This window comes from Tiliqua scincoides, chromosome 4 (genome assembly GCF_035046505.1).
Source record: "Tiliqua scincoides isolate rTilSci1 chromosome 4, rTilSci1.hap2, whole genome shotgun sequence".
Lineage (NCBI taxonomy): Eukaryota > Metazoa > Chordata > Lepidosauria > Squamata > Scincidae > Tiliqua > Tiliqua scincoides.
In genome coordinates this window covers 181,503,438-181,520,351 of record NC_089824.1, presented here as the reverse complement: position 1 = coordinate 181,520,351, position 16,914 = coordinate 181,503,438, and the positions used below count along the sequence as shown (strand labels likewise).

Sequence of the window (16,914 nt, the reverse complement as noted above, 5' to 3'; positions counted from 1 at the left end):
ACTCAAAAATAAATTCCACTGAGTTCAATGGAGTTATACTCAAAGTTGCAATTCTGTTCACACTTACTTGGGAGTAATCCTCACTGAACTCAGTGTTTCCTTAGGATTGTAGCCTTGTAGCATGAACCCTCTGCATGTTTACTTGGAAGTATGTTGCATTGAAACTAGTTGGACTTATTCCTCCGTACAATAGTTGGAGGTACATCTTGTAATGGCAAGTTACTATGCATAATTAAAAAATACTTTTTTGGACATTGCAAGAATCCACTTGCACTCCATCTTAGTGATTGTCTATGAAGTATATTATGTATCAGGACAGGGAAAGTAAGTTGTGGCAAAGCAGGGATTATATTAATTTAAAAGGAGCAAAAGGTGAGGGGAAAGTTTTTCTTTTTTTAAAATCTTGAAAATATGATGTACTTTATGGACTGATCCCAAGGGCGACTGAAGGGATTTTAAAAAATGTTTAAGTTTTAAGGGTGATTTCCATGTGTTTATTATTTATAGTTATATCCTGCTTTTCAACTCAGTGGATCTCTAGGTTAATGTTTTAAAGGCTGCAATCATCTGCACATTTGTTTGGAAGGAAGTTTCTTTGACAAAGTGGAATTTACTTCTGGCTAGTATGTAAAAAGGGTTAGGCTGTAAGAGAGGAAAAGCAAAAAGTTACCAGATTACCTGAAAAGAATGGTGTGGCCTACCTCTGAGCTTTTAATAGATGTTTGAAATTCAAGAATTAGCAGATGAAGGGCTAATTTCAGGGCATGGGGTTTTATTGTTTGCAAATTGCTGCACATTTCATGGCTGTTCAAAGTACAGTTCTGGGACCAGTTTAAAAATAGTCAGCCTTGGGGAAAAAAGGAAGTAGATTCTTTCAGTCTGAGATAAGTGACTTGATCAGGGTTATGAAAATATTAGTTAACTTAAGAGGTGAAAAGAGACATTTTAAAACAAGAGAATAGGATCATTTATAGCCCAATCCAATCTAACTCCCCCACCACAACTTCATTCCAAATGACACAAAATTTCTCTCCAGTACTCACAGAAAAAGATGAGAGGGGTGTTTTTTAGCTCGTAGACCCCAGCCATCAAAAATGCTCATCGAAGCAAGCATTCCTAGCCACCAATACTATTAGTTATACTATTAGTGAACCAAAAACCTAGAGCAGTGTTCTTCAACCTTGGGGCCTCAGTTGTGGGGCCACGGCAACTTACGGGAACAAAAAAGATTGAAGACCACTGAATTAGAGGCATCTGGTGCGACCTTTCGGGTACCAGGAGATTGTGTCCCAGTCCTGCTCAAGTTCTTAGCAATTGTGCTCAAATAAATTTCACTAGTGCCAAGCTTCATAATAACTTTTTCTGCTCTCTCTAGTAACAGTGAACAGTGCTGGGAGGCAATTGTGAACCTGACCCCAGTGTTGCCTGGGGCCAGGACTGCAGAATTCCATCCCATCCCATCCCATGCCAAAAAGATACTTCTGGTTTTCATGGAAAATTTTGAAGGCCTCAGAAGATTTTCTGGGGAATGGGGAGGCCTTGAGCAGATCCCCCTGCCCTTAAAAGACCTTGAAAACAAACCTGAAAAAAGAAAGAAAAAATGGTGGGGTGGGAAGGGTTGTGGTGCCAACCCCCATGGGGTGACACCCAGGGCTTTTGCTTCCCAGACCCTCCCCAGGTATGCCTGTGCTGGGAGGTCATAATGGGTGTGGGGAGTGGGGGCAATAGGGGTGGGGTGGGCAGATAGGGTCCCAGAAGGGGGGGTGAGCTTGACATGGGGTCCCCAGTCTCATACTTCATTCATTCATTGGGGTTGTGGCATGAAAAAGGTTGAACAACACTGACTTAGAGGAAAGTTCATCTCCTTATTCTTGATGGCTACAACACTTCTTATTGTACTTTTAAAGAAAACCTGGTCACTTTATGTTCAGTTTCTTTTTTTTTTAATGTGTTTTTAATACTTGGTAGTTTTTAAACGAACAAGTCAGTTCTGCTGTCATCCATTCCATGTTTACTTGAGATATTAATCTCTTGCTTGTGTGCTTTTAGTACAATGCATTATGCTTTTATTGTTCCTTTGCGTCAGACCACATATTTGGTACAGAGAGTTCTCAAGTGCTGCTGTGTCTAATGCCTGCAGCGCATCTGGAAGGAGACCGAGAAGCTGTTCTTTGCATTGTTTCCCTGATCTGCCATGAATTTCTAGCATGCTCTAGGCCAAATGGTTTCTTTCCACTACCTTTCCCCCTCTAAATCTGCTGATTCAGTATGAAAAAAGACAGAACAAGTGAATATTATCCTGTGTTGGACCCATTAGTTGATTAAAAGGTTTCACACCTTCATGGTGCAACAAGAAAATACTGTAAGTACTTTTTAAAAAAATCATCTTATTATATCCCCAGGCAGATGAATCTTTGGTTACTTCCACTGATCTCAGACGAGGGAAGGTAATACAAGTTAAATTACAAACAAGTGTTGCTCTGAGAAATGGCTCAATTCTTAGGCTTTTCCAAGCCATTTGGGGACAATGCAGCAAATGGAAAAATATGCGACAAGGGTGTGTGTGTGTGTGTGTGACAATAATTCTTTCAGCTCTGATACACAGCAGTGAGTTAGTAGTCCCAAGGCCCTGAGCCATTTATGCACAAGTATTGTTCCTACATTGCATCTTCTGCCCTTTGTCTCAATGAAGGCCATCTCTTGCTATGGGAAAAATTGTGGAATGGCTCTGTGTTGGTGTGTGTGTTGTGTATGTGTAGAAGAAGTTGCTTGTAGAGCTTTGACCTTCATGAGTCTTTTCTCTAGAGCAGATATATGTGATGGAGATGGAGTTTTCTTGCACGACATTTTCACACACCTTCAGACATGAATATAAAGGCTGAGAACAGCCACCACCATGTCATTTTTGAAGGAAGTTTTTACAGAGGCATAACTAGGGCGAAACCTGAGAGGCACCTGCCTGACGGCGCAATGCATAAGGCAGTCACTTATGTGTTCTCCCTGGAGGAGGCGCTGGGGGCTTTGTGCCCCCCTGTTCCTTCTCCTGTGGAGACTCTCCAAAGGGAGAAGAATTGGGGCGTGAAGCTGCCAGTGCCTTCTCCTCTGGGGAGAACCCAGAAGTGATGTCACAGTCCCATGTGACTTTGTGACATCATTGTCCTGGGCACAAGGGGTTCTAGTTATGCCTCTGAGTTCTTATACAATCACCAAATCTTCTTTCTTTGAAACAAACCTACACACATTTCCCACTTCCGCAAACAACGTAACACCTTTAGTTGATCTCAGCTTTAGCTTATACGTAAAACTTGCATCCTGAATGATCTCTTTCAACTTGATTTTCAAGTGGACCCATTGGATTTTCCAGGCAATGTTCTCCTTGTATCTACACTGAATTTAATAGCATTCTGGCCACTGTTCTTGAGCAATCCAAAAATTCTTGCTTTATGTCCAGAGCACCATTCAAGATTAAGTCAAAGGCCACCTCCCTTCACATGGGCTCCATGCTGTCACTTGTTATATCTAGAAATCCTATCTCTTTAGCTTCTGTCTCCTTTTATTTTGCCTTATCTGTGATTTCCTTTGCCCCCATAAGCCTCTCTGAAAATTATATATATATTTTGCTTCAATCCTTATCTCTTTCTTCAGACTTCTCCCAGTGGGAGGAGATATGTCTTGTCATTGTGAAAATTCTCGCATTGCCTCCTGAGGATTAAACGTGCTTTGAAATGACAAGTTTCTAGGGCAGAAAATGAGAGAGATTCGCACTTTAAATGGGGGGATAAATTCTGAAATGTTGAGAGCTCCAGGATATGGGAGATTCTGAAAGCAATGTACCCTCCCCCCCACTGCTTTGAAAAATGTCTACAGGTAGATAAACAGAAGCGACTACTCACAGCAGAGAAGGCGAAAAACACACAGAACTTAGCTATGGCCAGAAGCTGGCACTATCAAGCTCCTTCATTCTCAAGCCCCATCTAAGGCTGAGCTGAATTTCTGCCCAAGTTGAAAACTGATAACCAAGGATGTGCATATTTTTAAAGTCTGTAGGCTTAAAAAAAAAAAAAAAAGTAAAATGAAAAGCTTATTTGGGAGGGGGAGGTTTTAAATGGAGGGCAGGGGGTGCACTTCCTTTTCCCTGCTGACCTTTTTTTAGTTCAAATACCCTTCCCCTAGCTGCTGTTTTCTCAGGGGACTCCAGACATGTGTATACCCTGATAAAGAAGCATGTGGAGACTTGTGGGGGGAAGTAGGAGTGGTCTGGATCAGAAACAGTGGTAAATGGAAAGATTGAGCCCTACCTCTGGCTGCTGTTCCTTGATACCAAACTCTACCCTTTCATTCATTCTTTCTTTCAGCTGTAAGGCTTCCTTGCATATGTGCATAATATGTAGTTTGCCCTAACTGCAGAATTTTTCTCCCTCCTAAACCAATTCTGAGTGCTCTCCTCTCTTCTCAGTCTCTTCCTTTGATGTGGACCATTTGGGGCTTTGCAAATATGATTGTTTTTGCCTTCCTTATAGCTCAAGCCCAGGCAGGGCTACTCAGAAGTAAGTCCCATTGTGTCAGTGGGGCCTACTCCAAGGAAAGTGTGCATTGGATTGTAGCCTCAGCTTCTGCATTACAAATCTGAATTGAACTGTAGATATTGACATGTTTTACTTCCAGTTGCTCTATTGGTTGTGATGCCTGTTTCTCATTGATTGTGTTGCCTTTGAAAGCCTTTTTAACGCAAATTCCACTGCTAAGGTATGCAGTGAGGTCTGCCAAGATTTGTCCTATGTCTTTGTTTGGAAGAACAGCAAGCAGTCTTGTTGCTCCTAGCTATGCAATATTTATTTTACTTGGTTTGCTGAAGCCCCTCAACCTGGAGATGGCAGTGGTAGAATTTGAACACTTGCTTACAAAGTGTTGGCTGGATAAATGAGAGAGGCACACTTGCTCCTTATTTGAGATGGCAAGTTTCCTTTCTCCCCTTTGCAGCTCCAGATACAGATGCTGCTGCCATCCAGCAGGTCAGCGACTATGTCCTCTCTCTCCACCTCCCTACGGACTCTGCCATGATTCTCAGGAAGATGAACGAAATTCGGAGCCTGGCTGCTAAGCTGCAGGGCCCTGGCAGCATCATTGCCCAAACTGCTGGTGACATTGCTAAGGCCAAACGACTGCAGCAGGAGGCTGAAGAAGCCAGGTAAAGAGCCAAGCAGGTAGCAATGGTTCATGGAGGGGGGGGGGGGAAGAGAGAGAGAGAGAGAGAGAGAGAGAGAGAGAGAGAGAGAGAGAAATTGGTCCACAAGGTCAGTGATATTTGACATGAGCCTGCAAATGGCCAAAAGCAGGGCCAGGCTGATTTGGCCACCTGGAGGGGCCCTGCACTGGGGTGGTGAGTGGAGTATTCATAGCCACAGCTGGCACCTTGCTCTGTAGCTGATGCTCCGACTTGGAATCTTCCATGCCAAGGCGTCACAAGGTCAGGCACTGTGAACCGACCACTGCTGCTGGATGGCCCTCCCTCTTGCCCGCTCCTGGATCAGATTGACTTGAAATTGCTCCCCCCCCCATGCAGTTGGTGGTGATGCCGCTACTGGGTGCCTCTCCACTGCTGCTCATCCTGGTGAGTAGGAGGGTCCTGTGGGGATGGCCCCTCCAGCAGAAATTGCAGGGGCCCTGCAGCTCCTAAGGCTGGTCCTGGTCGGAAGTAGTTCCCTCCAGCCACAGAAGCCTTGCTTTCCAGCAAGTACAAGATGACCAGCTTTTTTGGAAATTCTCAAGCACCTCATACTTATTTACAAATCCGTCTGATGTTGTTAAACTTTAAAATATAAAGCATTTTTCCAAAGATGAAATTGCTTCTCCCCCAACAGGATGTCATTCAGGCCCCTTTTAAATTTCTCATTATCAGCATGGGACATACATCAAATGCATCATTCCATGCCATGCCACGCGGGGCTGAATACAAGAGTCACATGCAGTGGTTGTGTGGTTCCTTCTCATCTGATCATTGCCCTCGTTCCTGGCCATGCAGTAGTTGCGTAGGAGGGATCCACACAGTTGGCTCAGCCCACATAGTTTTTGCGCTCCAAAGCTTACCACAGCAGTGTGGGAAGCTGCCGTGGAGAAGCAGCTTCAATATTGCTAGTGACAAAGTGTGAAATGGGACTTCAGCTTAGACTTTCTCCACTAAATAATAAGAGTAGTTGTATAACATTTTTTTCCCCTAAAATTTTTTACATATATTATCTCAATAATTCAAACATCACTGTAAAGTAGGCCAATTGTATTGTCCTCAGGTTTCAGACTGGGTGAACTTGGGGGTAAGCTGAGTGAGAAATAATGGCTTGCCCACAGACACCTAATGAGACTTCATAGGTGAACCAGGGATGAACCAGAGTGAACCAGGGATTTTTTGACTCTGCAGTTCAGTCTTGTATAGGGCCAGCCCATCCATGAGGTCAACTGAAGCTGTCATTATTATTATTATTATTAACAGTATTTATATACCGCTTTTCAACTAAAAGTTCACAAAGCGGTTTACAGAGAAAAATCAAATAACTAAATGGCTCCCTGTCCCAAAAGGGCTCACAATCTAAAAAGATGCAAATGAATACCAGCAGACAGCCACTAGAATAGACAGTGCTGGGGTGAGGTGGGCCAGTTACTCTCCCCCTGCTTAAAAAAGGAGCACCCACTTGAAAAAGTGCCTCTTACCTAATTAGCAGGGGTTAAGGGGAGAGTCATCACATTGGGGGGAGAGGGATGCCCATTTATGTGCCTCCACTGAATCTCTCTCTCTCTCTCTCTCTCTCTCTCTCTCTCTCTCTCTCTCTCTCTCTCTCTCTCTCTGGAATGGGAAAGGTAAAGAGGAGCAGAGGAGAAGAGGACATGTGGAGAGGAGTGCTGAGTTAGAACATTTGAGAGTAAGAGGAGCAGAGGTTGGCATGTCATCAGCTAAGGGGGGCAGCATTTGGCATCATTGGTCTTGTGCCAGCTCTGCTTGTAACCACTATATTACACTAGCACTCACCATGTTAGCTCAAAGAAATGGGATCTCTTGCAGCCAGCTCTGCCATGAGCACTCACAAGGACCCTCAGGTGCCAAATTAAACTTGCCTCCTTATCTAGCTCAAGGTTTTGTCCCACATTAGTTTAGAAGTGGTTTACAATCGCCTCTACCTAAGTTGTTAAGAATTGTCCCACTTTTCCTACTGCTTCTGTTTGTTTTATTTGTTTTTCTTCTTCTGTTAGTCACAAAGCAGTATGTGATAGGAATCCAGAGAGATGCCTTTTCCAAAAATGACAAAATGGTTTTTTTATTTAAAATTTTTTCTAGGACTCGAGCAAATGCTGTTGAGGGCAATGTGGAAGAGGTGGTAGAGAATTTGAGACAAGCGAACATAGCACTGCAGGGGGCTGAAGACACCATCCGTGGCTCTGGGTATTCCCTCCGACTCATCCAAGACCGTCTTGATGAGGTGAGTCATGCATGCTAAGCCACTGGTATTGAACTCCCATACTAATTTTTTACTTTAAAAGGGGCTGGTGACCCTCCAAGCTGAATGCAGTCCACAAGCTCTCTAGTGCAAGCCAGCCTGCCAAGTGGTTTACAACTTCCCACTGCCATCCCTAGGCAGGTGACCAGAAATGGTTTGTAGAGTCTTAGGTGGGTCCTCCAATACCTGGCTGGTGGACGGTTTTGCTTGGCTAGTCTCAAGTTGTACAGGACTCCTTCAAATTCTTGCAGACTTCACTGTAACATGTGAAATACTATTGCATGCAGTTTGGAGAAGAAAGTTATACTGTACTTCTTGATAAGTTCCATCTAACCATGCTGGGACACACCATTGTCTCAATGAACTTTGATCTTGTTCAGCATAAATTGATGTAAAGATGTTTTGTTCCTGCTTATTCATGTCCTTCTGTCCTTCCCAAGCCTACAGTATATATTTTCACTATACAGTGAACCCTTGATTTAACAGATCTCAATTTAACAGACTTCGTAAATAAGTGACCTTGTCTCCTTCTTTAAAAACTAGTCCAATATGTTTTGTGTGTGCATCTGTGCATTGCCATAATTGTATCAGGACATCATTTTTCAATGTTTGTCTCTCACCACACCACTTCTCATGGTCCACCTATTGGAAGTACCACCAGAAGTAACTGGTGATGATTTCATTGCCAGTTACATCCAGATTGAAAGGACAGAGGCAATGTGACAAACACCAGTAAGAGGCTCAGGGTGGACAAGGGGACTTTTTTTGAGCAGAGTCTCCTACTACTGCTTGTTGCTTTGCATTGCTGGTCTCACTGCCAGACGGCAGACATCTGAGGGTTCCGCACATATCACCAGACACCACCTCAAGTACCACTAGTTGAGTAATGCTGCATTAGGATTTAACAGACTTTTGGCATTAACAGATACTCCTTTCCCCATCAGTACGTTAAATTGAAGGTCCAGTGTACAGTTCACCCACATCTTACAAGAGGGTTATGTTCCAAAGTCATAGTATATACCAACTGGCTTTCATCCCCGATCAACCTAACTTCATTATCTTTGCCCAAACTGGGTAGCTCCTACTATTCTAAGTCTGAATTGTTAGCTCTGAACACTCAGTCATTTTTCAGTTCTCGATAATGTAGCATCTTCATTCATATGGCAGTGAGTTCCATGTTTTGACTACTCCCCTTTAGTAGAGGTTGAGTACTTTAATTCAACTGCTATGTGTTTTCTCCTTTGGAATGTTCAGATTCAGACTGTCCTGAATCCAACTTTGAGGAGTGTGCAGGATATAACTGATCAGGTGGACAGCTTCACTCAGAGACTCAACCAGTTACGGCGCAAAGCAGGTCAGAACCAGTTGTGGGCTACTGATGCTCAGCAGAGCGCAAGAGAAGCCAGTGAGCAAGCAAGGAGCACACAGCAGGTAAAAAAAAATGGCACCTTCCATGCATTATTCCATGCATCTAAGGAAAACACACTGCTATCTGTTAGCTCCTCTAGCTGCTTTCATGCTCAGGGAGGGGGGAATATCAGTCAATCAGCTGAGGTCAGTGCTTTCTGGGATACTTTTGAATTCTTATTCCCACTAATCTTGATAATGGTGCAGATTTCTGGATATTATACGGTACTTGTATGTACATTCTCTCAGTTGCTGTTTCATTTTTTAAAAATTTTCATATTTTTATACCACCCTTCCTCCAAGGAGCTCAGAGTGTTGTAGACTGGCCCAAGGTCACCCAGGAAGCTTCATGGCTAAGTGGGGATTTGAACCTGGGTCTTCCAGGTCTAAGTCCAGTTCTCCAACCACTATACCATCCTGGCTCTCCTGATCATGTTTCATGATCGCCTCGTCAAACTTTGCACATTTCCTAGCCCCAAGCAACAGAACTGCGAAGTGATGATAGAATATTTTGTGCTGTTTTTACATAGTAGATTTGGGGCACAATCCTAACCGCTTATGTCAGTGCTTTCCAGCACTGGCATAGCGGTGCCAATGGGACATGTGCTGCATCCTGCAGTTGGATGTCACTCACGAATTCCTCCTCAAAGGGAGGGAATGTTTGTTCCCTGACCTCAGAGCTGCATTGTCCTTATGTCAGTGCTGGAAAGCACTGACATAAGGGGTTAGGATTGCGCCCGTAGTTGTCAGCTTCGGCTCTTCCCATTTCATATTTCGTTCTAAACATGGAAGATTTTTTTTTAACATGGGGAGAAACCTTGGAGGAAAGTGACTTCCTACCAGGAAGGAAAGATGTTTGGAAGTAGAATAGTAGAGGAAGATAAGTTGGGTGTAGCTGTGGCTTTTGGGACAAACTGGCAGGAGTCACATTGAAAGGAGGATTGCCTTGAAGTCAAATACCAGGAGCTAAAGGAGGAAGGAACTGAGGAGACCATAGCATTTTCCTATGCTTAGGGGAAAAAGGAGGAAGACAGAGGAAGGAAATCTACCTTCTGTGAAGAGTTAGAAACATGAATAAAGCAAAGTACTGTTTATGAGGATTATGCCTGACCTCTGAGCCTCTGCTGCATGTACGAGATGTACATGCATCTCGTAGATGATAAAGAGGGAAGAACAACTGAGATTTAGATTCTTGGGGTTCTGGCTTATCATCGCAATAGATCCATCAGATGATTGACTTCATCCTCTTCTTCTGTTTTGTTTTTTCCTCCACAGGGATTTGAAAAGGTGAAAGAAAAATATGCAGAACTGAAGAAGCAGGCGGGACAAGGGTCAAACTTGGGGGCACAAGGGGCTCGGATCACAAGTGCTCACCGGGAGGCCAACACATTGTTTGAAGAAGCTTGGAGTATGATGGCCAGGATGGGAGGTAAGGAGAGCATGTGTGTGATCCCTCATTCTTGCATACATTACAGCCATGATCTTTACTGCCTTGTTTGTACCACAACAGAGCATTATGGGCTTGAGGGAAACTGGTGTCAGTCATAGGGTTGTTTTTTTTTCTGGCAAAATGTGTCTCCTTCGGTTGAATCCTAGTAGTTTTAGATGTGTTTTTGCAGGTGTTTTCACATATCATTGTTGGTGATTGATGTCTCAGAGGGGGAAATAGCTATTTACGAACGGACACCTTCAGGCCTGTTCATGTTCACGTGCATGTTCTTCAAGATAGATTCTGTGCAGCCCTGTGCGGATGTGGTATCGGGGTTATATGGAGAGGTGATGACTTGCCTTAATCAAAAAAGCGACTATGGTGATGCCTGTGTGCAGATCAGTATTTTGGTTAATTATATTATGTTAGTGCAGTGGATATATAACCAGGGTGCTGCACAGCCATACAGACTTAAGTTCTAACGTAAGTTTCCAAGCCAGGTGCCAGATTGTTTGAGGCTCCATTTGGACATTTTGGTTTTCAGCTTCCAAGTCTAATGACTTTGCTCAATATGTTTTGGGAAGCAGCCAATGCATTGACTAAATGCCTTGGCCCCCATGGAAGGTGCAGCATGAATAATTGGCTGGCTTCAAGCCAGAAGTTTTATTGGAAAGGGGATTCAGGGTTGCTTCCATTGATAAAACTTCTTTCTAATTAATGCCTTTCATTGAAGGTGCCTCTCTATGCCAGAGGCTTGGCAGCTGGCTGCTGCCAGCCATTTACCCTGCTCACAGTTTGCTGAATGCAGCAAGGAATCTTGATACTCTTAAACAGGCAGACAGACCATTTCCCATGCAGAACACGATGAACATATATTATCAGTGTCTGCTGATGTCAGTGTCTAAACTCATTTAGCCCTACGGGGGAGGGGGAAATGGATGCTTTTCCAGGAAGAAATGCAAAGCTGATTCAGGATGCTATGAAGCAGCAATCCCTTAATGGTAGGTCAGGTCCTGCCTGTAGTTTAGGGAAACTGAGTGGCTGTGCATGGCTGCTGTTGTGGGCAGGCAGAAAATTCAGGCTGCAAGATGTCAGCCAGGGTGGGGAGGCAAGGAAGAGACTGAAGCTGGAGCCTAGTCATGAATCTGCACAGTAAAGCAATGGATATTATTGCCCATATTTATAAAGGTGCTTATACTGTACTACGTTATGGCAGTAACTAATTATGTGCCTGTACGGAAGTTGCTTTTATTTTCCTTGCAACTCTCCATTGCTTTATACATGCATATGCATTTTGTGCTCTTGGGACTGGTAGGTTGCTCTTTGAGTTGGGAAGTTTGAAAATAATGCTGAATATGTACATAGGCAGCTGTGCACCCTTAGTAACTAGGCTGGAATGCAAGGAGCAGCAAAAGGCATGGAAAGAGCCAAGAGATGAAACATAATCTTGGCAGATTCAGGTGAACGTAGACGTCATAACAGGGCATATAGGCTATAACAACATTTTTCAAACTGTGAGTTGGGACTAACTAGGTGGGTTGTGAGGCACCTAAGAACATAAGAACAGCCCCGCTGGATCAGGCCATAGGCCCATCTAGTTTTACTTCCTGACTTAGTTCAGTCACTACTGAAAATACAGAGCTGAAAATACAGGGTTCAGAGCTGCTGGACAGGGCTGGCTCCCAGTGGGAGAAAGGCAAGGTGCTTTGCCCTAAAGAAGTGGGAAGCTGGGATGCTGAAAAGGAGGGAGGGCTATGTGGTTGGAGAAGGATCCAAGTTTGCATTCTGCATTCTGAAATCTTTCTGAGCTATGCAAAATAACAGCACAAGTGTGCTGTGTAAGGGGACCTTTGGCTGACTGTAGCTTAGGTTTGAAGCCTAAATTGATTATGTCACTTCTGGCCCTGACATCACTTTCAGTTAATGACATCACTTTCGGTGGGTCCTGACAGATTATCATTTGAAAAAGTGGACCCTTGTGCTAAAATGTTTGAGAACCACTGGACTGTAGGAAGGGATCTAACAGATTCAATGCCCTCTGATCAGCCAAGAATGCGAAACCTGCAACAGATACTGACCTGTAACCTAGATAATGTTGAAGGACTGGAGGCTGAACAAGGAGAGTATTTCCTGCATGTAACCTATTTCTCTTTCTTTCCTCAGCTATAGAAAAAGAGATCCAAGAGAGCAACAATGTGATCATTCTTGAATCAGTGAAGCTCGCAGGCCTGGAAAAGAAAGTGGAAACCATCCGAGATCATATCAGCCGCCGAGCTGACTATTTTGCCACTTGCGCCGACTAGCATGGTTTAGTCCTATTTCCTGACCAATTCCTTTTTCTATTTTGCAAAGCCCTTTTCTTCAAATAAAACAATTTATTTACCTTTTAGAGGAAAAAAATTTTTTAGCTTGGAACCAAAAGACCGCTTTGTAAAAGAAAGTCAGCCATCAGACAGCTAATTTATTTGCTTCAGTCTTCAAGGTCATTTTAGACCTGGTATTCATCTCTTGCACTAAAACCTTCTGATGGTTGTTTTCTGTAGCATGTGTTTATGTTGCAGTTTTCATCCTAAAAGAAATGGGATTAAAACCGGATTTGGGAAGGGGGAGAAGAACCAACACACACAAAACAGGCAGAATGAAAAATAACTTGAGACGGTAGTTCTCCCATTTATCTTGGAGTTCAGGGCAATGCCTGTTATAAAACATCTTGCTTTATTAGTCACCATCTGCTTTACTGAAAGCCTAACATTTAGCAGGCAAAACACAGCAGAAAACAAATCTTCCAGTGGAGCTGGGGTGGAGACCCTCCAGAGTGAATTAACAGCCCACTTCTATCACTTTCAATGAACAGCAGGCACTTAAAAACCAACCAGCTTTATTAAGCACATAATGTATTATACAATTCCTGACTTGGAAGCAGCGATTAACTGCATTGAGAGAACAAGAGAGGTTGTGTGGCATTCGTCACTCATTTGGACCTTGTACAGAAGCCCCGTGCAAGCTCTGTTGAAACGAATGGCAACCATGCAGCACCTGAGCTTAGCCAATTGCTCCCACATCATAAGTGGAGGAAAACAAAGGAGCCAGCGTAAGAAGCTTTCAATGTCACCACCTTGTCCACAGGGGTTCAGCACGAAAGAAAACAAGCACCTTCCAGTTATGTTATTCTAATGGACAGCTACAAATATACAGCATATATAGTACGTATACAAAAAAAAGTAGCTTTTGCAAGGATGTAGATTAATATACTCAAACTGTGAGCAGAAGCCTGCTGTCTCCCACAAAAATGCTTTCCCATTTGTATGAATGACTGCACCAACATTCAAGGTAATTGTACCACAGGATTCCTCAGGTCTATGGATGCACATCACTTCAATGTATGGCCATTTCCATCTGAGAACACAGCCCTGCCTGGCAGAGTTCTGGGCAGGCTCTTCTCTCATCGGGCGCTACTGATGTTTGACACTGAAGCACAGAGAAGAATCAAACAGCCCTTCTGCAATGAAAGGGAAAGAAGGGGAAATGTAAATTGTGCAACCATTTTAATTATCCAGCTGCCTTATATTGATCCTGACTATTGGTCCACCTAGCTCAGTATTGTCTGTTCTGACTGGCTGTGGCTCTTACACAGTTTCAAGCAAAGGTCTTACCCAAGTCCCCCTGGAAATGCTTGCGAACTGAACCTAGGACCTTCTGCCTGCAAAGCAATCCAGGGATCAGAGGCCACCTACCCCTGCTCTAGGGACTGTACGGATATTTATCAAGCTGGGCATGAAGGAACAGGTGCAGCCATGCTGGGAGTCCTGATATAAGCAAAAGCCAACAGGGCAAGAGGAGGCTCAGGAGGGCTGACCCAACTGTAGGTCTGGAGCCCTATATATTCCTTGGCCCTAACTATCCCTCTCATGTTCATGTGAGGATCAGAGTACCTTTAAACACCAGCCCTATAGCCAGAAGCTTCTCTGAATTTCTAATCAGACATTTTGCCAATGTTGTCGCAGGTGGGCTTTCTGGGGCATGAGGACCTTGGAAGAAAAAAATGCCAGCCCCTCTGTTAAATCTGGCTGAGAGGTTACAGTCTCTGACAGGTAGGGACACTGGGATATCCAGGGCTGTGGATCTCTGGTGCAGTGGCAGGGCCCATACCTAGAGCCCCTACAGTCTGTGCTCCTGCATGGACTCAGCTGCACCCCCTCCCCCTGCATCAATAGCCAGGGCATTGCTTATAGGCTCAGAACACCAGGAAAGAAGCCTATGTATTCCCCTTCTGTAGTGCTGGGGTGCATATTTATCCTCTCTGCTTAGCAGCAAGGCCACTCTCCATCTATGTAATAAGTATCCCTGTCGTCCCTCCAGGCATCCCTGTCGTCAAGCAGGGCTTGACACTATACGAATCCTTCAAAGGCGAGGGAAAGCTCTGCTCCCCTCGCCTCTGGAGGCTTTTCTGAGCCTCGCAGAGGCAGCACATGTCTGCCTGCTGCCTCTCCAAGGCTCAGAATGCCATAATCGCATGAGAGACGCAACTTCCAGTTTCCTCCGGGGAAACTGGCAATCATGTCTCTCATGCAATTGGGACTTTCTGAGCCTCAAAGAGGCAGCACTTGGATGCGTGCTGACTCTGGGAGGCTCAAAAAGCCTCCGGAAGCAAAAGGTAGCAGAGCTCCCGTCAACTTTGGAGGCTTGGGGCGGTGAGATCTCCTGACCAGCAGTGGCTGTCACATGTACGACCCATTGCTGATCAGAAAGTTGTTAAGGGGTGCACACCTGTACTGATTTTCAAATCTTTGTTGACTTGTACATAAGCCACCCTGATACTGTGGAAAAGGTGTAGGATTAACAAAATTAAAATATTTTAAATAAAGCAACCCCAAAATCCAAGTTTTTCATCAGCATTACAATCCTTGGCTCTTGAGACACGTACCTGACAAAGTATATATGTGACTCATATCAATGATTCTCCAATCACATGACCAAACAAACTCCAGTTTGCCCAGCGCCAAAATATGAGTTGTTGCTGGCTTTCACTGGAACAAGGACTTCTGATTTGAAGTGACTGGGATGTGGAAGAGAAGAATAAAAGCAAAACAAAATACTGAATTTTGTTATATGAGTGGAAAAAAAGCATGGTTTAGTGGTTGCAGTCACATAGATATTCAGATGAGTTAGCTCACTAGGTAACATCAGTTATTTGGATGAAGGATGAGTATCAGCTGTGCAGGTAGTATGCAATTGATGTTTTTCCTGTATAAATCTGAAAGATAGCCCAACGGAAAATCTTTAGAACAGATTAACAGCCCAATCCTAACTTGCGCTAGAACAGGCAGCCGACTAGCCTGTGCTGTATCCAGTGCAATTAGGCAGTGGCTGTGGTTCAGCTCAGAGTAAGGGGATGTTTATCCCCTTACCCCATGTCGTACGCCAGCCACCCCTGTGGGACTACTTGGGTCTGCACCAGCAAAATTACTGGTGCAAATTCAGGCAGCCTGGTGTAATGCTGGGCTGGCCAGGAGGGAGATTAGGATCTGGCCTAAATTGCCCAGGCCAGTCCCACCCCCATCCCAGGCCTGGTCCATCCACCGACCCACTCTCCCCTCACCCCAGAACACCTCCATTCCACCCTCCCACCACCCTCTCCAACCCCCTGCACCAGCCTCCCTAGGCCAGCGCAAACTTCGCAGGTCTGAATCCGGCACCAGGAGGCCAGCGCACATCTTCATGCTGGCCTACGTAATTCCCGAGGAGCACAAAGTGCTTTACAGCACATTTGTGACACCCGGGAAATGGCACAAGTCCATTAAGCCAGTTTAAGTGCTGATTAGAATTGCACTCTAAACTGTTATTTGAATTAGATAAGGTGTATTTATACAATTGCAGTTGTGCTTCCATATGCATTTCTCCACATCAGCCACGTGCAGATCACCACATTTGCACACAGCTATCACTTGCTAGATTTGGGGTGAAACTCTTTCATCTTCTGCCTTTCAGAAGCAATGACACTTTTTTTTTAAAAAAGTTCCAAAGGTCCAAAAGTTCCTTGACGATTTGGAAAAAAAGATGACTTAATTCAACTCTACGCTGTGTTTCTCATGCAGATGAAAAGGACACTGGAGGCTCTTGCTTTTGGTTTGTCTTTTGCATGTGAGTTGTTAATACAGGCCGGAATGTGAATGAAAAGTCAATTGTACTTTCTTGGTTGCACTAGTTTTGCATTCACAGCCTAGATCAATTTGGGGACAAACTCATTTCAGCCTCATCTATGAAAGCTTTCTGAAGTCATCATCCTTTCTGGAGGAACTCTAATGACTTTTTATGATTTGGTAACCCAAAGCACTATATTCTATTTTTAAAAACCCACCAGTGCATTCTGGGTTTGTCAATAACCTCAAACCAGCTGGCAGGAATAATTTCCAGTAGGTTTTGTAACAAAAGAAATATTCCGTAAGGTGTTTGCTTTTCTTTCTTTTTTTAAAATGAAAGTAAATTGCTTCAAGCCTGATATTCTACCCTCAGGAAATTTAAACTGTAAGAAAAATTGCAGTCTTTTGTGCGTCTCTTGAAATCAGGATCTGTCAGATGTGCAGTGAAATC

General features: G+C 44.0%; 2 protein-coding genes across 2 annotated transcripts in view; one reads left to right on the top strand and one right to left on the bottom strand.

Moving 5' to 3' along the window:
- The window catches only part of LAMB3 (laminin subunit beta 3), an 81,831-nt gene extending 69,188 nt beyond the window's left edge, over window positions 1–12,643 (top strand). Inside the window, exons 18-22 of the mRNA XM_066624667.1 lie at window positions 4,981–5,188; window positions 7,328–7,469; window positions 8,742–8,918; window positions 10,170–10,323; window positions 12,487–12,643. Of these exons, the coding sequence (XP_066480764.1) occupies window positions 4,981–5,188; window positions 7,328–7,469; window positions 8,742–8,918; window positions 10,170–10,323; window positions 12,487–12,626 (821 nt within the window). The 3' untranslated portion in view covers window positions 12,627–12,643. The remainder of the gene's footprint in view (window positions 1–4,980; window positions 5,189–7,327; window positions 7,470–8,741; window positions 8,919–10,169; window positions 10,324–12,486) is intronic.
- A 541-nt stretch (window positions 12,644–13,184) lies between these two features.
- Window positions 13,185–16,914, bottom strand: part of CAMK1G (calcium/calmodulin dependent protein kinase IG) — a 46,857-nt gene continuing 43,127 nt past the window's right edge. Inside the window, exons 12-13 of the mRNA XM_066625013.1 lie at window positions 15,248–15,379; window positions 13,185–13,822 (exon numbers count right to left, since the gene is read on the bottom strand). Coding sequence (XP_066481110.1) covers window positions 15,289–15,379 — 91 coding nt within the window. The 3' untranslated portion in view covers window positions 13,185–13,822; window positions 15,248–15,288. The remainder of the gene's footprint in view (window positions 13,823–15,247; window positions 15,380–16,914) is intronic.